Genomic DNA, 24,502 nt, shown 5'->3' on the forward strand with positions numbered 1-24,502 from the left:
AAAACATTTGCATTTATGTGTAATATTCTTGGTGTGTGTGTTAATCTAGTATCTGTAGAGAATAAGGTGTCTCGTTTTCAATGCAGCAGTTGTATACATGGTTAATGCTGTGTATTAGCAGGTAATGTACACATGAAAAATAATGTTCTCTTTTGAAATTTACTGACTCCTTTACGCTTAGGTTTGACTGGGCAGGACACTGGGAAAAAACTCTGTAGACCCTGGAAATTGTGATCCAGACCTGCTCAAACTACCCGCCAAAACAGGTATGTGTGGGAGACAAGGTTGGACTGAGGGGCCCGGGCCCACTGGTGCTGCTGTCCCAGGGACCCCCCTATGGACCTCCGCAGCATGTGTGCATTTGCTCTGCTACAGAATAATCTGCTATTAAGTACTGGCGCAGCTGCCCTCCCTTCTTTATGGCAGGGAATCTAGATATACCCTCCACACTTTATCCGAAAGGTATGTTGCTGTTATTACCACTGTTTCATAAAGATAGAGGCAAATGGTTTGACTATCAGGGTAGGAAACAATACAGACAAGGCAGAGAAATTACATTTATTTAGCGTTTAGAATTCATTAAATGTGAACCAATGATGCAGCAGAAAAAATGACATGACTATTACAGGGAAGGTAAAAGCATATGCTTTTTTTTTTTTTGGTGGTTACGTGGTGTTACATTAGTGTGAAGTGCACCTTTCTAAAGAAACCAGATGTTTGAAAAGTGTTCTCTCCAATTTCTAATCAGCCTGCGGGTGCCCTCTAGTGGTGGAATGGAGGCTCTCGAAGGATTCCATTGCACCTGGTTACCAAGACAAACAAATGTTATCAGTGTGCCGCCCTGAGGCGAGACAAAGAAGCCAGTGCTCTTGGTAAATATGCTAAAAACCAAAAAGAAACTGAAGAAGAAAACCATTAAAAAAATCATCTTCGACAAATGTGAAAACAGAGTCGATTCCTGAAGAGCAGTTTTCCCAAGAAAGTTCCAGGGGAAAAGGTAAGGAGCTGGGACAGACCAATGAAAAGAGGTGGAACAGCTTTTCCTCAGTCAGATTAAATGGCTTATGTGCTATACTAATAGCTTGGTGGTATTTTCATTTTGTACATTAGAAAAACACCTTTCTGCAGCAGCATCCCAACTCAGATCATTCTATGCATCCCATAAGACTAATAGAAATAGTAAAGTGGTTGATATTCTGAGACAATTTGGAATTATTTTTGAATTACTTAGCTTTTTATTCAGCAGCTCTCCAGTTTGCAGTTTCAGCAATCTGGTTGCTAGGGCCGAAATTACCCTAGCAACCATGAACCAATTTGAATAAGAAACTTGAGTATGAATAGTAGAGAGTCTAAATAGAAAGATGAGTAATAAAAAGAAGCAATAACAATTAATTTGTAGCCTTACAGAGCATTTGTTTTCGATGGAGTCAACAACACAACACAAAAACTCAAATCATACCAATTTTTCCAATTTGACACCCGAATCTCTTCAGATCAGATGAAATCCAGTGCAGATCACGACATCATTAAATTGTAAAAGGGACATCTGTCATTGAATTATACATGACCTCCGCAGGTTTGAGATGGTGGATTTTAGGATTCAGACTTTCAACAGCTTCGGGATATAATAAATTGCAAAAGATTCTATTCTAGTTTTTGCCCAAAAACTAGTAAATAACCCCCAATACTGAACTTTGAATATGCAAATGAGATATAGTTCCGTATCCACTGAATCCAAAAAAAGGATATATTCTGTGCATGCTGCAATGTAGAATTTTAAGCTTGCTGTATAAGTCAACTCACATTTATGCTAGCAATGATAATTACATTTTTACATTACATTTTGGCAGCTCAAGAAATTGCCCAGTGCATTTTGTGTCTCACACATAAGATCATTTATGGGAAGTGTGTCAGTGCCAAATGCTCAGTGGCTGCACTCTGGCTACTCTCATGCTCTGCATATTCACTTAATCATGTGAAACATTTGGTTCACGGTTTGTGTCATCTAATTCTAAAAACAGTATGGAAGTTAGCTGTTTAATCTTAAACTTTGTAATGCTCTGAATGCCTAGATGGTAGACAGGGGTGATTCCTGCCACCCTGAAGTGGCTTTTCTGATGCCGCCCCCCTCTTCCCCCATGCTCACCGTTGCAGGGTGGGGGGGGGTCCAAGATAATCCCAACTGTATTGCAGAGATATCCTAAAGGTCCCCTTTAAGATGTTGCTTAATTGTTTGCTGTAACTTCACTACAACTAGATGTAGCAACAAGACTTAAAGGAGAACAAAAGCTTAGCCAAAAAAGTGGGCTAGAAATGTTCTACATTATATTGTTGGCCCATCTTCTTTTCTGCTGAAATGACCCATGTGGCCCCCCCCCTCAAGTCTCTGATTGGTTACTGCCTGGTAGCCAGGGTAACCAGTCAGTGTAAACCAAGCTGAAAAGCAGGAAGTAGTGTTCAGACTGATATGTTATACATCAAATCACTCCAGCCTTTAAACATTACATTTTTGCCTAACTAACTATATTAGAAACATTTTTTTTATTTTGCACAGCCTATCTTTTACCCAGTTTTTATTTTTACACTGTACAATTCCTTTAAAGCAATGAAAATGTGAAAAAATTTTTTCAAAAACTAGACACTAGATGGGGCTCTTACTTTAAGTTGACCAAACGTGCAAATATATGTCTGTCTAAATAGTTTTTTTTTGTTTGGTCTCTGTGATGGGCCAAATCAGGTACCTGTGTCCTTACCTTAGGATAATGATAAGTGATGTCAGTCGATATTTTACTGACCTGACTATTAAAATATAATTCAATTTAAAAGCATCAATTGTGCAGAAAGATATAACCTACAGGAAGGCCAATATGTTTTCTAGCAAATAACGATGACCGTAATAACAATACCATCATATGGAAGTTACCAGTATAGTACAGATACCCACCATTGGCATATAAATCTTAATAATAGCCTAATGTGATCCAAGGGCAAATGGATATTCAGCCTAGGCTTGTCAATGGGGCCCATTTACACTTTCTACCTTGTCTGTCCATGAGGCTGCCCAGAGGAGCAACTCGAGTGCAAAGTGCTGTAAATATTTATATATGCAGCACTGGGAAAATACATTTAAGATACATGGTACCCATAAGAATTATATCTTTTCACAAGGAAGGGTAGGGCACAGCATATGTCTGGCCACAGGAAAAAAGAGACAAAGGGGTCCGCCCTAAAACGTTGCACCGCACTTGCAATAAACTCTTAAGGTGTTGCATATGTCCTGTGTGCCATTGGAATTTTTTCATACACAGGAAAAAGAGAAGCCATATTTTGCATAGCGCTGCAGATTATGCGGGGCAGATGCGATGGTGCCACTTCCTCCCCAAATAACAGAACTGAAATTAATAGCACTTCTAAAGAAACAGCAGTTTTAGTATTACTGTATCATACCTCCCAACTGTTTTGAGTGGGACAGTCCCGCTTTTGACAGTTCAACCCACAGTTCCAGATTGTTACTGAAAGGTCTTGACTTTCTCTTTGATCTCCTGCACTGAACAGCCAGAAAAAGATACATTTCTAACTTAATTGGCTTAGATAGTTAGATACTTTTGTAACTTGGGGGAAGTGTGATTTTCATCTTAAAGGGCAAATCACCTTCATTAGCAAAACTATAATAACATGTATTGGCAACAGGTTATACAAGCCATGCCTACTTGCAATTGCAAGCATAGCCATAGGAGTGAAGCAAGGCAGCTGCGACGCAGACGGCACAGGAACACCAGGTCCCTGGTTGAACTCCAGGCAGGATGTTACAATTGCTTTACAGCAGGCCTACAAAAGGCCATCTAACCATGAAACTCCCACATTGATGCCTGTAAATGACTCCAGTGTTAGCAATTTTGGTGATCAGATACAGCTTGTAAAAGAACTGAGGATGTACAATACTTCATTGACTATGATATAAATATGTTTCTTATTTTCCATGATTTTTTTTCCTCAATTTTAGGAGTCTTGGATTTTGTGGGTTTTAGGAGCTCATTGCAGATTGACATGGTCATGGTGTAACCATTGGAGCTCAAGAAAGGATTTTCTGTGATTGATCGTAACTTATTGAAAACCTGTTATCAGTCACTGTCATTCCAAAATTATTTTACAAATTGTGATCAGTATAGGAGTGTGTGCTTCCAGAGTAATTTTAAAAGAGTGTCACATGGTGTCAAGTATTTAAGATTTGTAGACTGTAGTGGTCATTTATAACTGCAAGCACAGTTATAAACCCCATTCAATAAAGGTGTTTGGGTTCAAAATGTGCTCCTTGCAGTCAATGTTTCCTTCTACCTCCTGGAACAAGCTCTGTTGCAACTATTGATGCAGAGGAACCCTAGAGCTACTGCCACCTCCAGGGTTCCCACAATTCCTTGCATCAATAGGTGCAGCACACTAGTGTCTAGCCTAAAGAATTGGGTGTATTTGTTGTCACTCTTACGCCAAAAAAATTGGAAATGACACGATAGCAAGACTTTATAAATATGACCCTATATTCATGTATTTTTTTTATTATTTTGAATGTAAATATTCTAGCATTATATATATGATGACAGTTTAAATATGGAACCTTTTTTCAGATAAAGATGGAACAATTACCATGGCTGATTTGAATGCAGCCTCCAAGATGGTGGGAATTAATTTGTCACACCAAGAGCTTGAAGAGATAATGACCAAAGCTGGTCAAAATGGAGACCATACAATTGACATTAGTGAATTTATTGAAATTATGCTAAAAACCAACCTGTTTTAGAGACAGCTCATAGTCACAGTCAGTCAAGGAAGCTCCAATATAAAGTCGCTGACAATTTGTCACGTAGAGCACAGAAATAGGAAATAGGAAACAAGTTACTTTACAAATGAGGCGAACACTCCAAAGTAGCAAAAAAGTGCTGTGGTTGTGTTTATTCAAGGCTACTACACGACATGTTTCGGGTCATTACATACCCTTTCTCAAGAAATAGGAAACAAATTATTTTTATAGGTGTTTGTGGGCACAGTTCTACTGAATTCCATGGAATGAAGCATGCCTGCCTTCTCTTGACCGCAAAAAAATGAAAGCATTCTTACTGTCTTTAGATTTTAGCCTATTCGAGGTACCTGGATAAATACAGCTTGGCTGCTCTGCACATGAACACTCATTTACAAAGCAAGTGCATGACAACAGTGCAGATTTCCTGCATAATTGAAGGCACCAGTAAAATAATATGTATCATAACACATGTGCTATTTACCAATGTGTACACATATTTCTGATTTGGTGTCTTCTTTTGTGCAGTAACCATGCTCCTCACAATATTGCCCACACACCACCATACACACATGCAATTAAACTTGCAATTAAACTCACACACAGACACACACAGAAACAAGCAAACACAACCTTCTTACATATGTTGAAGAAAGAGTCGCCATGTCTCTCATATGACTATGCTTAGAATCTAAGGTCCCCATCATATTATACACACCATGGTGAATTATATCAGGAACCAATTAAGTGTCGGAGGAAACTGTAGTACGGGGGGAAACCCACACAATGCCCAGGGTGAATATACAGACTCAGGACCCAAAGATCCTACAACATTCAGAAGAGAGACAGAGAATTAGGAATGGCTGGATACTTTGGATATTAAAACATTATTATAGGGAGTGGGGGCTCTTGTCATGCTTTAGGGCTCTTACAGATGAGCGTTTTTACCTGCGCTCCCCTGCGTTCCGTTTTTCTGCGTACAGCCGCAGGGGAGCGCAGGGATAGACGCATTTCATTTTTTCCAATGGGGCTGTACTCACACAGTCGCGTGTAGGCGCCGAATGCAGGAAAAATGCAGCATGTTGCGTCTCAACCTGCGTTCGGTGCCTGTGTGAGTACAGCCCCATTGGAAAAAATGTAATGCGTCTATCCCTGCGCTCCCCTGCGGCTGAACGCAGAAAAACGGAACGCAGGGGAGCGCAGGTAAAAACGCTCGTCTGTAAGAGCCCTAAAAGTAAAACTCCAATTGGTTTTCTTGTCCCACTGCACATAGATATCTATGCACTGTCCCATATGCTTTTGACATACATTTCATTGTAAATCAAAGGGGTGGTTCATCATTTAATTAACTTTTAGTGTGTCATAGAATAGCCGGTTCTATGCCATTTCCAGTTAGTCTTCAGTATTTTTTTTTATAGTTCTTTAATGATTTATCGCCTTCTCCTGACTCTTTCCAGGTTTCAAACGGGGGTCACTGACCCCTCTATAAAGCAAATGCTTTGTGACGCTGCAAATGTATTGTTAATTATTATTATTACTCATCTTTCTATTCAGGCCCTCTATTCATATTCTAGTCTCTAAACTGGATTATTGAAATAAAACTGCTGAATAAAAAACTAAATAACTCAAAAACCACAAATAATGAGAAATGAAAACCAATTGCCAATGGTTTCAGAATAGCACTCTCTACAATCATACTAAAAGTTAACTCAAAGGTAAATAACTCCTTTCAGAATGTGAACTTTTATATAAAGTGCGCCCAGACCCTTTACATGCAGATATTGCACCAAAAGGGAAGTTTGGAGATCGTACTAAGCTTTATTAAAAACAAGTATATGATCTTATACAGCGTAGTGCATGTTTTTGTTATAATTAATTACACACTTTTATAAATATGCACCTCACTGTTTGCCACATGCCTAAAATGTCTTTCTTGTTTATGTTGTGTGCTTTAAGTTCCATTGTAATTTATGAAAGGTTATTTTCTGATGTGATTTAGGGATAGACAAAATACTTCACCGCATTTTGCTGTGAAAAATGCCCATAGACTCTAATACATAATAAAATATTGTTGTACAATTTGAAAAATGAAAAAAAAAACACCTATTGACTTCAGTACATTTGGTGGCAGGCAGGTAAGCTGTGTCCCTCTGGCTTTACTGCCCAGGATGGGGGTGTGGTGGGGGAGAGAGTTGGCAACCCTGGTGGGCCCTGGACCCCTCATTGCAAAGCTGTTCAATGCTCCCTTGCACCTCGCTAATCTTGTGCATGCTCTTCGCCTTATATTGGCATTAGACTGTGTATTAATCTTTCCTTGTCACACATGTCACAAATTTTAAATTAACGTTTACACCCAAATGTAATAAAAGGCACTAAGTTTGAATAAGAGACTGAAACATGAATAGGAGAGGCCTGAATAGAAAGATGGGTAATAAAAATGAGCAATAAATGCAAAGCATTTGTTTTTTAGATGGGGACAGTGACCCCGATTTGAAAGCTGGAAAGAGTCAGAAGACGGGACAAATAAATTATAAAAACTATACAATTAAATAATGAAGATCAATTGGAAAGTTGCTTAGAATTGGCCATTCTATAACATACTAAAAGTGAACCTAAACGTGAGCCATCCCTTCAGAGGGTATTTCAGCAACTTAATTTGGATATTATAGTAATAGAAGTTTAATATGGCCTTTCCTTTGTAATGCATTAACCCCACAACACTGCAGTTATGTTTGAGGGATGATTACCTGATGAGATACTGCTTGGATCAGTGTATTCAATCCTTTCATACTAGTGCTATATATATTTTGGAAAGGCACTACCCCTTATTGTACATGTATACAAGATATGTTGGTGCCTTGGGAATTATGTTAGTAACAAATATTCCTGAAAACAAGTACAATACTTTACAAATGGTTATAAATAAAATGTGTTCCATGTACAGAGATAAGAATACAAAGTAGTGTAGAAAAGAAACAGTACATGCTTGGTGTCCCCACTTCATTACGCCCTAGGCACACGCCAATTCTGCCTACCCCTAGTTCCAGTCCTGCTTGTAGATGTATTCTTTCCCTTTTGAGACACACCAATACTTGAACAGCACAATTTTTCTAGAAACACTTCTGTTCAGGAAATGATAAAAGTCAAAGCAATTGACAAATCGAGCCATTGTCTCTTCACAGCTTTCAGCGATACAGTTAAAAAATAAAAAGAGGAAGCATTGAAATGCAAGGCTGAATTGCAAGAGCCATTAGAAGAGCTGGGGGAGTGCCTGTGCCCTTCTGCAAATTTGTATAAAGATCTTCTGGCTCTGAAAGGTTACTTTATAGGACCTGCATTTCTCAGTGAGTTAACAAGTGATCGGTTAACTGAGACAGAATGCCGTCTTATACAGTAACAGTGACCACGGGCAGCCAGTGGTTTGCTGGCACAGATGATTATATTTACCTTACACTTATAGGTTCCAAAGGATGCAGTGAGAAGCATCTTCTTGATAAAGCCTTCTACAATGATTTCGAAAGAGGAGCGGTAAGTGTATCCATTAAGGAAGAATTGCTAATACTTTCATAACTTTTTTAGAGGTTTCCTCCTTATGCAGAGGATATATAACAGGTCATTTACTACTACATCAGGCTCAAATGCTGGAATACAAAGGAGTGAAAAATTGTGTCCTTTCACAAGTAGCATTTGTGCCTGTACAAGTGGTAGTCGGTAACTTGCTCCATAGTCCATATGTACAAATATGTTATTGTATGCTAAAAACAACTTTGTTTCAAGATTTTACATACTAACAATGTGTAGTTATATTTTTTGGAATAATAAAATAATAGTTTGTGCTCAATGGTAACTAGCTGATTGGATTCATATTGGTGGCCATCCTATTGGGTCATTTAAACGTAGTTTTTTTAGAGGTGCTCCAAATTCGATAACACAGGAGATCCCATATTATGTGTATTAGCACCAGGAGGTTCAAGAAAACCAGGAGGTGCCATTTTGTGCTAGTGCAGGAAAAAATCAACCAATAAAATAATTTAGCTTTGATTAATCTACTGCAAGTAGAATAATGAAATGTCTGGCTTCTTGCTGTCAGTTACTGTACTTAGAGTATTCGAATATTAGTGTGTTTGTGGCAGTGACAGTCCATGCCAGCTGGGCACCCTAGGCAACACAGTTGGCCACCTTGCACCCCCTGCCCCTCCCATATATGTGCGCACAAATGGAAGCAGCCATGGATGGACCAGAAAATGGTGGGTAACAATGTCGCAGACTAGGGGTAGGCACAGAAGAGGTACTTGCCTAGCACCCCCCACTGTTGCACTCTGGGCATGTGCCTCTTGTGCCCACTCATAATTCCAGACCTAGTTTGTGGTACAAGCTTGACCGACGGTTGCAATTTTGGTTCTGATTAATTGTTGCCCATATATTCCACTGGCAGCACTACAGAATAAAATAAATTGCATTTATTGAAATATTGGCACACAGTGACCTTTGGAGCCATCATGGGTCTTTATTAAGCATGGATGTTTTGGTATCATTAAGATTTTTACCCCTTTTGATGTGGTAGTAAGCTGATCAAAAGGCTATATACTATTCTTTCTACTTTCCTCTTTGCCTTTCTTTTCTTTTTTCAATTTGCAATCTCATTTCTCATAAAATTTCTCTGATCTTTCTCTTTTGTCTTTTCCTGTGACATATTGACATTCTTCTCTGTTTTGCCTATTGATTTCATACCTATACCCTTCTCTTCTCCAAAGCAGCACAGGATAAGACAAGGGTTTGTCTGAATGTTGTTGTGCAACCAAAAGTTATTGCAATGTTGTCTCCCTTACATCCCTTCATGGTCTTTGTGGCTACTGGTCCTTCCCTGCACTGGCAGACCTATGAGTGCCTAGAGCAGCAGCCAGCAATAGTGGTGCATTGTATTCATCCTGCACTGGGCTTGTATATACTGTCACTAGGAAGGACTAGTCATATAAACAGTGAATCAGTGTGTAGTCAGAGGGGGCTGACTATTATCACTTAAACACAAGGCTGTATTGCAAGAGCCATTTGAAGAGCTGGGGGAGTGCCTTTGCCACCAGCAAATTTATATATAAGATATACTGGCTCTGAAGGTTACTTTATAGGACCTGCATTTCTCAGTGAGTTAACAAGTGATCAGTTAACTGAGACAGAATGCCGTCTTATACAGTAACTGTGACCACGGGCAGCCAGTGGTTTGCTGGCACGGATGATTATGTTTACCTTACACTTATGGGTTCCAAAAAGTGCAGTGAGAAGCATCTTCTTGATAAAGCCTTCTACAATGATTTTGAAAGAGGAGCGGTAAGTGTATCTATTAAAGAAGGATTGCTAATGCTTATCAGATGTTTCATCCTTATGCAGTGGGAACAGAAAGGTAATTTACTATTGTTTCAGGCTTAAATGCTGGTATACAAAGGAGGGCAAAATTGTGCCTTTTAGGTGCAAACACTTATGCCAGTGTACCAGTGGCAGTCTGTAATCTGTCTGAATTAAAGATCTGGCATTAATTGCAGAGGTGTATAAGGAGCAGCTCACACAGTTGCAAGGAAGCCCCTATTTAATGCCTGCATTTAGTCCAAATGATATGTACAAATATGTTATTGAGATGCTATGTGCCAAAAACGAATTTATTGCAAGATTTTAGATACTAACAATGTGTGGTTACAATGTTACTACTGTAATAAACAGTAGTTTGTACTTGATAGTAAATTGCATAAATCCTTATTGGTGGCAACTATTTGGTATTCTGAGTTTAATAATTTTTTCAATGTGTGTTCCAAATTCCAGAACAATCATAAATCCCATAGATGTATTAGCATGGTAGGTTCCATTTTGTGTTAGTGCAAAAAAAAAAAAACAGCAACCAACAATCTCTTAAAGGAGAACTAACGGCTAACTAAAGAAGTAGGCTAGAAATGTTGTACATTATGTTTTGGCTTCTGTAGCAGCCCAAGGCAACCACAGCCCTTTAGCAGGGAAGATCTGTATCTCCAAAGATGCCCCAGTAGCTCCCCATCTTCTTTTCTGCTGATTCACTGCACATGCTCTGTGCTGCTGTCATTTACTGAGCTTAGGGACCAACAATATACAGTACACATAGAATAGAAATGTCACAATATAAGGCTGATTAGTAATTAATCCAGACAATTACTACATGGCAGCACAGAAACCATTGCAACTAGCATCAGAATTTAATAATCAGACCTGTAGCATCAGCTTATATTACAGGTCAACCTCATTTTCTGCTTGATAATTAGTGACGACCCTTAAGCTTAGCTTCTCAACAGCTGCTCAGAGCCCACTGAGCATGTGAGTGTTGTAGACACTTTCCAAGATTTTGTGCCAGAGGGGGTCCACAATGGGGGTCCAGGTCCAGGATGCTGGCGCAGGGAGCGCAATACGGCTCTTAAATTTATCAGGAGTGCCATATTTGCGGCCCTGGTAACTCGTTTATCAACTCGACACATTGGCGCAAGGCCCCTGCCCCCACTTATACTTCTTTTCTCCAATTCTCCAAGTCAGTACAGGATATAGTAGACACCAAGGCAGGGAAAGGAAAAAGAGTTTGTTGTGAAAAATGATGTTGTGAAACCCAAAATTGTAGCAATCTTGCATCCTTTCACATCTTTGTGGCTTTTGGACATTCTGTGCACTAGCAGCCCTATGAGTAGCTAGAGCAGCAGCCAGAAATAGTGGTGCATGGTGCTCATCAGTGTCATAACTATCAGGGAGCAGTGACTGCACACAGGCGTGTACCCCAGAAGGAACCACCACATGCCCACCAGAGTCACCACACGTGTGTATTGAGGCCCAGGTAAGGCACAGTAGCTCAGAGCGAAAAAAAAGTGAACCCAAATAGAAACCGTTTATAATTGGAAAAAAATAAAAATTCAATTGAAAAAAGAAGAAAGTTAATGAATGTAAACTGCAAAAGTATGAGAAAAGCACTCTGATCAATTTTACAATCATTGCTTAGTGTTTATTTCATTTTTATTGCACAATTGAAAAAAACAATAATAAATACTATATATCTCAATGCATTTTCAATATACTGTACTTTTGCCTTGAAGTGTATGTAAAGGGATATCTGCTCTATAATGTGCAACATGCAGCCCTCCAGCTTTTGTTGAAAAAAAAGGAAATTAAAGACATAGGGGCCGATTTACATATGTATTATTTAGTTTCCCATATTTAAACATTTTAGCTTTAAAATCATTTAATTACTCTAAACTACAAAAAAATTATAAATAAGTGTAAAACACAAAAAGCTCTAATATAAAACTTCATCTAAAAGCTGGCAAGGTCATGTAGAAGACAATGGGAGCATGTCCGATTCTAAAATCTTTCTTTGCTTTGAGCTTTTTTGGGGGGGGGGTGTTTGTAATTACACAAAAATTCTTACAAAAATAAGGCTTTGGAGATTTTCATATTATTATTCAGATTCGTTCTGCGTTTTTATTCAATCATGCTTTTTATGTTTGGATCTTTTAATAAATAAGTAGACTTTTGTGGGTTTTCTAAATGTGAATTTAGCATGGTTGAAAAAAACCTCTAAAACTACACAGATTAAAATTTTGGTAAATAGGCCATCAACATTGTATATGATGTTACTTGCTTGCTGCAGAAATTCTATGTTGTGTCCACATATAAATTCAGAAGCAAGTCCTTGCATGGGCACAGATAATGCAGAATCCAATGGTTTGTCTTAAAATCATGGTGTGATTGGGGGAGTTTCCACTTTCACTATTGCATCAGAGTTGTAACAAGAAATTCAAATTCTCTGCACCCATGCATTTACAAGTATGTATATGCGTGTATGCAATACATAAAAGTGACACATAAAGTTAAATAACCACCATTTTAAAAAAAATGCAATATCTCTCATTTTAGGGAGATTGGTAAAAGGAGGTTGGATTAAGGAACTGCTTTGATTGGAGGCTTATCATTTTGCACTTGTCTTGGACTAATAGCTGTGACTGTGGAAGAAGTTCTAACTTCAACTGAAATGATATGATATGAACTCTAGCAAGCAGTATAGTAAAGGTGGAAGAAAAGCCAGCTATTAGTAGCTTAGTGTGCCTTGGAAGAGATTCTTTAAGCAGGAATTAATGGCTTTTTCTGCCACTTAAATGGTCAGTAACTGGTTAGATTTTATCTAGAGTATTATGTATAGTTTTAGATGTAGGATTCCCCAAAAAAATTTGGACTAAATTCAGAAATAAGCATAGTTAGGCAACCCAGCCCTGATGTTCATCCTCTCCACAGGTTATTCTTGTATATGATACCAAGCTATAAAAAGTTGTTGACTGGGTACCTGATGGCCGCTAATGTATTTGTTGTGCAGAAATGAGTGTAGTTAGAGGTCCATGGGAAAAAAAGTGCACTAAAACTGTAAGCTATTTATATGAAATGTACAGAAGGAATTGTAGCTGTCTTACAGAGTTTTGCATTTCTTTGGGCAAGAGATATATTGTTGTGTCTCAAAAGCTGCTAAGAAAACATTAAGCTATCATCTCAGGCACAGACCCCCTGAGTTAATAGTTCAGTAAATGTAATAGATTTACAGGGGAATGTAATAAAAGTCGCAAAGAGCAAAACAATTTGCACCAATAAGACTAAAAATCCACATCTTGCAATGTAATATTGTTCCTTAAAATGTTATTGCATTGCGAATTTTAATTGCGCATTGCGAATTTTAATTGCGCACTCATAAGAAGTGCTTGAAGGTGTCGTAATCTTTTGGAGCAAACATAACGACTTTTTCAGTAAGAAGTTTTATTACATTGACTGCGCATTGGCGCAAACTATAAAATTCGCAAACGGTCTTTCACTGTCGGAAGTGGTCGCTAAGCAGTTTCCGGGCTCGCAAAAGCTATATTAAATTCGCACAAAGCAAAATTTGTTCTCGCAAAGGCATAACTTTTCGCATTGAGAATAGTTTTTCCGTTAGCGATTTTTATTACATTCCCCCGTTAGTGCCATAAAATATGTCAGGGTTGGTATTAGTACTCCAGGCAATGCCTCTGCCAGAGTAGGGGCTCTCTGAACAGGGTCTCTCCTCCCCAGTGCCTCCAACCTCTGCTCTTATCTTTCTTGTACAGGAAGATGGGGGCCAAATCACCAAGAGGGGGGTGGTGCAGCCTGAATTAGGGCCAAATCTCTACCACTTGGCCAAAGGCAGGGCTCGTTGTTCCCTCCTGCTGCTACACACTTCACTGATCCCTGGATGCACATGCTGTGATGTGCACTCTTGTGGCCATTAGTGCTCTTAGTGCTCTTGACCCCCGGGGGTCATAAATTACCCATTAAGTGTCTCTCTCATCCAAGTCATGGTATATCTATAGTAATAAGCCGAATCAACTGGACTTGCTGTATTTTCTTTTTCCTTGAAGATGCTTCGCTAGTCATTAACTGTCTTTCTCAATTCAGAATGACCTGTACAAAATAATTGTGGTTATATATCCTGGAATCTTAGTTCAATCAGCATAATCTGTTTAGTAAAACCAGCATAGAATCAGTGACCTCACAGAGGCAAGGTGTTGATTAGAGCTATAGATGTTATTAAACCGTCCAGGGAGAGGTGCTAAAACAACATTGTAACAAATGAACGTATAAGAACAGACCCATTTTACAGTTGATGCCATAAAACATATAATCACTCAGCTAGAAAGGAGCCTGACCTCGCAATTACCCACCGCAGTCTGGGAAAGAGTGGTGGGATTCACCAAAGAACCACAGCTATTGCAGCACAATAAGGGCAAGAAGAGGCAACAGAAAACGTTTTCCATTCTGGCATCCTGTTCTGGGAAGAGCCAAAAAGAGAAGAAATGAACCTGGAGATGAAATGAAGAAACTGGGGCCCAGGAAAACAAAAAAGTGGCAAAGAATCTGTCTGACAGGGCTCTCACCCATCCGGAGATAGAAGTCCTGGCCAAGGGTTTGAACTTTGCAATTGCTCCCAAAAGCATCCCAGTTGTAGGTATTATCACAACCACTGAAGCCTCAACAACACATATAGTCTGCCACATACAATGCTGTTTTGGCACCTCTCCCTGGATGGTTTAATAACATCTATAGCTCCAATCATGCTAATACAATCTACACATTGCCTCCATGAGGTCTCTGACCCCATATGCTGGTTGAAGTAAGTTTCCGGGAAATATAACCACAAATATTTTTGTACAGGTCCCTCTGAATTGAGAAAGCCATTCGGATGACTAGGAAAAAGAAAATACAGCAAGTCCAGTTGATTTAGCTTATTACTATACTGTAGATATGTCACATTAAGTGTTTTCCCTGGGCCTATGTTACCTTTAGGAACAACTGCACCAACCTTGGGAAGTAACTAACAAGTCCTATGCAGACATCTTACCTTATTCCCTGGTGTCCTTGGCTAGAGAACAGTAACATTTTTCTATTTTACTCCACTGTAATTCCTTCCTAGAGACACCTGGGAAACTTGTCTCATGGGGCTGCATTTGTTTTACCCCAGGCTGGTGTGTTTTTTTCCTAAAAGGAGCATTGGCCAAGGGAATAAAAATTGATTTACTGGGGTTACCAAAATGTTGAGTGAACATTTATGTATATCAAATGTACAAACTGAAATTCGTTCAGCTGCTAAAGTACTTGATATTGTGCATTTGTCATATCCTTAGGTATAACAAAAATATGGCAATAAAACTTTTTAAAAAGTGTTTATTTATAAAAATGCTAACTCAACTTTATTACTTGAAAGCCACATCCATTTCCTTTCAGAATTTCTGCATTTCTGTTTTTAGCACACTGATTTAGATTAAGAGGCAATGATGTATTCCCTCTATCCTACTCTGTTTGCATTAAATTAATGCTGAAGCATAAAAAAAGAATATGGGTAGAAATACTGTATTTTATAACAACTTATTTCATCAGCCCAGTAATGATAAGTAATTAATCTGATCTTGTTGGGCTATCTTTGTAGTAGTGAGGTTACGTTTGTCGCAGTAGCTGATACTACAGGATCTATTTAGCTTTAGTTCTCATTTAGCTTTCAAGAATATCTCTGTGTGCCCCAATCACACATCATTTGCAGGCATAGGGGTGGTTTTGGTTCCATACATGTGCCAATAGGTTGCCAACTCAGCCAGGATTATGCTTTATGGGGTGGGGTGGTTGAGACTTGGGTGCTGACCAATGATAATTTTTCATTTGATATTATTGAATTTTATTTGAGAAATTTGGCAATTTTAAGACTTATACTGATAACAGTAAAATTGCCGGGAACCCTGTGGACCTTTGGTCTTAAAATAAATGTGATTAAAAGGGACCTAGAACCCAAAGAAACAATTCCAAATCCTATGATATAATGTTAGTCAGGCAAAATAATTTTTATTTACACTATGTAAACTATTTCAATCTTGTTTATTTTAGTCTTAGAATTGACAATCACAGCAAACAGCTCGGCCCCATGTAGTGGACACTGTTACTAAGGCAAGCTTTGCATCATGCCAAATTCCTGTTTTTGAGCCAAAATGGGGCACCTGATACACTGGCTACACAATTAGATGGTGAGGAGGGAGGGGCAATGTGAGGTGCAGTGAGTTAAAAGTGAAAAGAAATTGCCTACCCCACATCTATGCCTATAAGGTATAAACGAAGAGCAGGCAATACATGATTGACAATTTTAAACTCGTGTCTGGGTGATAAAAAGTAGGATTCTAGTGGGCGCATTCCCTTTAAACAGGTTTAAGCAAGAAAAGCCACCTTCTCATAGCACCCACATACTGAATGTACCACCAGGCTTAAAATTATAAATAAAATGAAGTTCAAATTATAAATTCATAAATAGAAAACTTGTCTGTAAATTATTGATCTGATACTATACATTAGTGTGTGGGGGGGTGAAAAAGTAATTTCCCGTTTATTATGCTGGTTTGCCCATAGCAATTGCAGGAACTAGAACATAGAATATATTTATTGCTCTTGGATGGTTTGGTGTTAAACACTAATTAACCTTTTCCAGCTCAAGCTTATATTAACAGAGGCAGTGCTCATATTCCTGTCCATAGAGACATTACTGTGATAATTTTACACTTCGTATTTTGATTATAGATGAGAGAGAGATGAACCAAGATTTTTTTTCAAGCTGTGGATGTATGGGATGTCTAAAGCTAGCCATAGACATGCAGATTTTATCCTTATGTCCGATGAACGGTCTTCTGACCTACAACTAACCTTTCAGATTAAATAAAGTAGTAAAAAGAACAAATGAGACGATGTTCAGGCCATTAATTGACAGACAGCAATCATATGAAAGTTATGTCCGAAAAATATTACTGATATTGTCAGAGATATTGTCAGAGAGGCAATACATGCAGAGATATTATCGTTAGCCAACAGAAATCATCTAAACTGTCCAATCTACTAAATGAAGTATCGCCATGGTACAAAAAATGTGGGGACAATCCACACATGGTCTGAAAAGTTCTCAGCTAACGAACAACAAACGTCCACTATTTGTAGAGCTCACGGTGACGGTATCTCCAATACCCGTACAGTACTAGTATTCTATTATTCTGACTAATCCCTTGTGTAATCCCTTGTGTACTGGTATCACTGGGAGTTAGCAACAAATCTTACACCACAGCCTAATGTAGGTTTCACAAAGGGGAAGCCCTTCTGAGACAAGAAGTCTAATTTATCTTTGAAGGGGGTGTAAAAAGAAGATGCAAACTGCAGTGTAACTTTTGTTCATGATGAACCTGACTCTTGTGGTGCAGTGCTGGGCTTTGCGCCCTAGTCACATGCCTCTTCTGCCTACCCTTGCTCCGGCAGTGTTGTGGTGTCTTCCTTACAAGTCATTCATTAGGTTCAAGGTAGGAGTTCTTGGGACCCAACTCCTTCTTGAATCCTGAACATAAGGGGCATATTTATCAAAGAGTGAAGTTAAAGATCGCCACAGTCTGCTAGTGTGAAATTCTGCCATTTTCCATTCATTTCTATGAGATTTTGAAAGGCGTATTTAGGATGAACTCTCATCCATTGATAAGTACTCTTTTAAAAATTCCATAGAAATGAATGGAGAGTGGAGGAATTTCACTGTAGAGGACTGTGGTGATCTCTAACTTCACTCTTTGATAAATATAGCCCAATGACTGCTTGGGGTGGGTATTCAATACAGGGCACCCTTGTGCCTTTGAGCACACTGCTCTGCAAGTCACAGAACCCAACTCACATTAGCAAGGAGCACAGATTCATTCCTTGTTGTACATATCTCAAAAGTATGCAATTGTGTGCACCTTACCCTTCAAAACCTCCACTGTGTATCATAGTAAACAAGTCTAAGGGGCACATTTACCTAGGGTCGAATATCGAGGGTTAATTAACCCTCGATATTCGACCGTCGAAGTCGACCGTCGAAGTCGAAGGGGACCTTCCCCATAGGCTAACATTGGCCTCGGTAGGTTTTAGGTGGCGAACTAGGGGGTTGAAGAATTTTTTTAAAGAGACAGTACTTCGACTATCGAATGGTCGAATCGGCGAACGATTTTTAGTTTGAATCGTTCGATTCGAAGTTGAAGGTCGTAGCCCATTCGATGGTCGAAGTAGCCATATTCGACCATTCGAAATTCGAACTTTTTTTCCTCTATTCCTTCACTCAAACTAAGTAAATGGGCCCCTAAGAGTACTTTATCATCATTAGCTTGACTCACGGTGGTTTACCTCTAAAGCAGGACCACCTTCCTGTCTTTAAAGTTATACTTGAGTGCAGTGGCGTAACCAGATGTTACTGGGCCCCACAACAAATCCAATTTAGGGACCTAAAATATTTATATGTTGGCCTATTCTAGATATATGAAAATTGCTCAATAATTAGGGCTTCACTGGGCCCTCTACACTCCTGCCCCTCCTGCGATTGCAGGGACTGCTTCCTCTGTAGTTACACCACCAGTGTCGGACTGGCCCACAGGGATACCAGGAAAATTCCCGGTGGGCCCAGGTGCCCTCTTGCTTCTAACCATTTGGCCTATTTCATGATGAGGCTTAATAATGGACGAATAGAGTATAGTATGTACAGATAAAAGACTAGAAGAAAAAAAGGTTGAATGAGTAGAGGAGGAATAATAGTTTGTAAAGTGGGCCTATGGCCTAAGGGTTTCTGGTGGGCCTCTGGCATCCCAGTCCGACACTGTACACCACTGCTTGAGTGGCACTTGAGGGACAGAAATTGGCAATCAGCCTGAATTGAAATAATATGGATTCCATAATTCAATGCAGTTTTGCATATGCACACACCTAGAAGTAAAGTTTTACATGAAATGCTAAGCTACATTTTGCATGAGTTCATGATTAGTGGCCAATAAAAAATGGAAGTAGTTTACAAAATGTAGCCAGAGTAATTTCCATGACTTTCCAGGATTTTCTATTAAACATTGCGGCATATAAATCAGGAGTCATAATATAACTATAATGAAAAACAAAAAACTAACACAGTACATCAAAAAATGATATACTGTATTTGTGAAAAATATTCAGAAGGTAGGAGGGATGTGCAGAAGTGTGGTATCTCAATACATTTTCAAAGATGTTCTCAGTTGATAATGAAATTACTGATTTTCCACAGAGATTATCTTCATTGCTTACCGTACATGTTAATTTTTTTCACACATGCAAGCTCAAAGTACTTCCGATAGTTTTTGGCTTGTGCGAGTTAGCGTGGAAAGCATGGGAAATGTGTGTGTTTCTAGGGGCATACTATGAGGGGTTTTCTCCAACTCAATCTTGCGCTCTATCTTGAGATGTATTCATCTTCGGGTATTTCATGTGGTAATCAAGTTTTTACAAAGCAGTTTACAGATCTGAAAATACTATGACAAACACTAGGACATTATAGCTGCATCATGGGTTGCCTGAACTATTATTATTATTGTTGATGTTATTGTCATTATTTGAATTCTAACATGTTCTGCAGAGCTTCTCTTACAGAGTCTTCTCTTTTTATATATACTATATCTCCATATAATATATTAGTACTGTATTTATAAAGAATATAATACAATGTATGCTAAAAAAAAGCTTTATTTTAAGCGTAACTGGCTCTATTCAAGCAAAACCCCAGGACCGTATCTACCATATAGGCACCCATGAGCCCATGCCTAGGACTGCAGCTTTAGGGGGGCAGCCCATAGATGTCTATATGGCAAATAAAAAAAATCACAAAAATTAAAATCCTCCTGGCCTGCCACCAGATACTAATTGATCAATCCAGCATCTGAGGGGGCGTCCATGCTTGTCCAGCAGATAGACAGGCCTCTGCACATGCAGCAAACGTGGGAGAAGGGGGCCTGGAGTAGCACTAAATAAAACCCAGCTAAAGGGACCCTAACTCTCTGTTTCCTGTTCTCATCATAATGAAGGTATGAAATCTACAACAAATCATTCCACCAACAGACTACATTACCCTTTGCAGCTAGAAGAAGCCTTTCTGAGACTTCCCACCTAAATCTGCTTTATTATTAGTCTGACCCGTAAATCGAAACCACCTTCCTGCCTTTTTATTTATGTTTGAATGGAAATTTGGAATGTACTGGGCTGAAATAAAATTCATTCATACCGCCAGATGTAGAAGTTTGGTTTTTAACATTGACTCTGTGCCCCAACTTCTCTTTTAGATTGATTCCTATGATATCACAGAATCAGAAGACATTGGTGACGTTCAGCTGTTAAAGCTTGAGAAACACAAATACTGGTACAAAGATGACTGGTACTGCAGACATATAACTGTCAAAACACCATCAGGAGATTATCTTGAGTTTCCATGCTATAGTTGGATCACCAATGACAAGGAGGTAGTTCTTCGAGAAGGAAAAGGTTAGTACCATGTAACGGAATAGAGTTATCACTGCTGCTTGCTGTACTGAGATCAAACTGGGATAAAGGACTGGGAGATGTTGGCTAGCTCACTACTGCAAAGAGATTTTAGCACATGAGTGTGCAGATACAGTATGCTGCAGAGTATTTTGCTGTAGGAGGGGTGCACACTTGTGTTTTGCTATGGCAGCATGCTGAGCACTAGTCAATCCTGGCCAAAAGCATAAAAATGCAATGTTTGAAGAATAATTTATTCAAACAAAAGAAAGTTCCTTGGTAGGTAAAATAGTTGAGAAAGCTAATACTGTGTTTGCAACCAACAGAGTGGGGACAAGGCCTTGTAGCTTCACTATTGTAGAAATGGGATAGGTGAAATAGATAAATAGATAGAAGGCCAAGCAGACCATGAACAGACAGATCAAGTGTGGGATGGGACATTCTAACTACTCTTCTCTATAGAAGTGACTGGTGGTTAATAAATGAAATGAATAGGTAGATAGATTAGATTTATAGACAGACAGATATGTTGCCAGAGCTTGACAGGTTTCATAGGTTTTATGTTAAGATTATTGGTTAGTAGAACATGTAAATAGACATGTAGATAAGGTTTTACATTCAAATATATCATATAGTATGAGTATTTTCTACATATTTGTTCAAAGCAATGCAATATCTCATACACATCTAGGTCATTACCAGAGGCCAATATGTATATTGTTGTGCAACTTGTGCACAAATGTATGCAGCAGCTTTCAATTGTGACCATTAGGCCACACACCCTTCAAAGGCCACACCCTTTCAACTCCTCTTGCCTTAAGGTTTGTCTTCACAAGATTTTAACGAACTGAGCCCTCATGAGTTTAGAAAAGCATGAACAGTCAATGTGACCTTTCAATATTCAATCAGATCCTTCACAAGGACTTCAGAAAAGTCCAAATGATGATTAACATTAGGGGGCCCATTCACTAAGCTCGAGTGAAGGAATAGAGGAAAATAGAGAAAAAAATATTTGATTTTCAAATGGTTTTTGTTGGCTACTTCGACCATCGAATTCTCTACTTCGACCTTTGACTACGACCTTTGACTTCGAATCGAAATATTCGATCTAAAAATCGTTCGAATATTCGACCATTCGATAATCGGAGTACTGTCTCTTTAAAAATTTCTTCGACCCCCTATTTCGCCACCTAAAACCTACCGAAGCCAATGTTAGCCTATGGGGAAGGTCCCCATAGGCTTTCCAAGGTTTTTCTGATCGAACGATAATCCTTCGATCGATGAATTAAAATCCTTTGAATCGTTCGATTCAAAGGATTTAATTGTTCGAACGAACGATTATTCCTAATTCGGCAGTCGAATATCGAGGGTTAATTAACCCTCGATATTCGACCCTTGATACATCTGCCCCTAGCTGTTCATGGTTTTCTAAACACACAAACAGTAATCCCAATGTTGCTGGTCCTTTTTATATTATATTTGATATTATAGTAACTGAACTGGTCCTTTTTATATTATAGTAACTGAACTTACTGCATCTGGGCATTGCCCACCAATGCACTCAAAAGACAAATCGCAGAGTTAAGGTGGCCATACACGGGCCGATAAAAGCTGCCGACAGACCGTGTCGGCAGCTTATTGGCCCGTGTATGGGGGCCCCCGACGGGCTTCCCACGATCGAGATCTGGCCGAAAGTCGGCCAGATCTCGATCGGATGGGATTAAAAATCCCGTCGGATCGCGGCCGCATCTGTTCGTTGATGCGGTCCCGCGATCCGACCGCCCGTTTGGTGAACGCTAGGATCCGATCGTTGGGCCCTAGGGCCCACGATCGGATCAGCCCGATATTGCCCACCTCAAGGTGGGCATATCGGAGGGAGATCCGCTCGTTTGGCGACATCGCCAAACGAGCGGATCTATCCGTGTATGGCCACCTTTACAGTAACACAAGGAGTGGCCACAGGTGGACCCTGGCAGATTGTCGGACTGCTTGTCAATAATGTAACATGCAAACACAGACAGTGCTGTGTGTAGGGTAGGTTTAAATTGCACACTGAAGCAGTCTCTTAGTCTATAGATGGCACTAATGCACGGTGTAATTGCTACATTTCTTATTATGTGCTCCCAATATGACTTACCCTGGCAGCATGGCAATGAGTTGCAGTTCATGGGAACACATTGCATAAATACACAATTATGGCACCTAATCACCACATAAATGTGATCACAATAGGAGCCAGCATGTTTGCCAAAAGAGGAGTTTAGTATTTAAATAAATCTTCATCTCGTTTAAATCCTGTGAGTGGGGTACTTTTATATGTGTGTGTGTGTGTAAATATATACAGGTAGATATATATATGTAGATACACACATACACTAAAAGAAAAGGAGTCATTTGTACGCATATATTTAAGATAAGGAGTGAAGATACTAAAGAGTGAAGTGACTAACACTGGCGAAAACTACTAACAGGCGCTGGCATAACTTCGCTAGCAAAGGAGATAGGCTCTAGCGGTACTTCGCACCCTAACGCCAGCCGAAGCTATGGCGAACTAACGTAACTACGCTAATTGACTAAGATTGAGATTTGACTGAACATTACCTCTTGCGTTACCTCTTGCGCCAGGCAAAGTGCAATAGAGTAGATAAATAGTTGAAAATAAACTATACACTGGGCTCATCGGTAGGGCAATATAACAACTCTATTTTATTTTATTAAGGTTTCCCTGGGCTTGTGTAATGTAATGTATTCGCTGCAACATATACATCCATTCAACTTTAACTTCCCGCCATATGCAAATTAGGCAACGCTAGCGCAACTTAGTTTTGCTTGCCGCAGTAACACTAACGCAACTTCGCCAGCATTCGGCACCCTGGACGCAACTTCAGATTTTAGTGAATTATCCTTGTCCTGGCGAATCTACGCCTGGCAATGTGTTGCGATGTCAGCGAAGCCGTCGCTGACGCAATTTCGGAAGTAAGTAAATTTGCCCCTAAGGACATTTTGTGCATTCAGCTACTAAAAACATTCTCTACTTTAAACAAGACAAGGATGTCCATATATTACAATAAATTTAAGCTGGCCAACTACATCAAAGTCATCCCTGGTCTGGCCAGTCCTACACTCACTTTCATCTGATTCATTAAGTATTTTGATATCTCTCTAGACATTTCTAAAGGAAATATAGTGCTCACCACTGAACAATTTAAAATAACGAATGGGGGGGGTAATGAGAGTGTGATATCAATATATACATTTAAATTTATTAAGGAAACATGAAGTTGACATTGATTATAATGAGCCCAAAATAATGCTGGTATGGTATTTTAGTTTATAAAAGCTGTGAAAAAGAAGGAGGAGATTAATGGAAATAGGCTGTGCAGTTTGATATCATGTCATTTGCATCCAGTGAAGTCTATTTTTACTGGACAAAAGACCCATTGATCTACAGAGAATGGTTTGTCCTTTGTTATACATTTTACATTTTATACATTTCCACAGAAATTTTTTGTATGAACGATTAACATAAGTCTGGCAACTTATGCAACCTGACTAATATCACAAGGATGATAAGAAATAATAAATACCTGTGGTATCACTCCTTTCTAATACTATAACTAGCAATAGATTGCTTCACACAATGGGCCAGATTCAATTCAGAGAGAAAAATCTCATGGTTTATCATGTGAAAATTCATGGAACGAGATTCAATTCGAGGAGAAAAAACTTTCTTCCTAATTCAGTTCCACTGCTTTCACATAAGACTTCAATTGAATTTTCACGTGATAAACAGGGAGATAAGTTTTTCTGAATTTAATTGCATCTCAAATTGAATCTCGTCCA

General features: G+C 39.1%; 1 protein-coding gene across 2 annotated transcripts in view; it reads left to right on the forward strand.

Annotated features, from left to right (window-relative positions):
- The first annotated feature begins 8,063 nt into the window (after positions 1-8,063).
- The window catches only part of alox5.L (arachidonate 5-lipoxygenase L homeolog), a 40,999-nt gene continuing 24,560 nt past the window's right edge, over positions 8,064-24,502 (forward strand). The window contains exons 1-2 of one of the 2 annotated variants that reach the window (XM_018225374.2): positions 8,064-8,320; positions 20,464-20,662. In XM_018225374.2, the coding sequence (XP_018080863.1) occupies positions 8,171-8,320; positions 20,464-20,662 (349 nt within the window). In that variant the 5' untranslated portion in view covers positions 8,064-8,170. Of the gene's footprint in view, positions 8,321-9,937; positions 10,118-20,463; positions 20,663-24,502 lie in introns of those variants that run through there. The other variant, XM_018225375.2, reaches the window with a different exon arrangement.

The sequence above is a fragment of the Xenopus laevis genome, chromosome 7L, assembly GCF_017654675.1.
Source record: "Xenopus laevis strain J_2021 chromosome 7L, Xenopus_laevis_v10.1, whole genome shotgun sequence".
NCBI lineage: Eukaryota > Metazoa > Chordata > Amphibia > Anura > Pipidae > Xenopus > Xenopus laevis.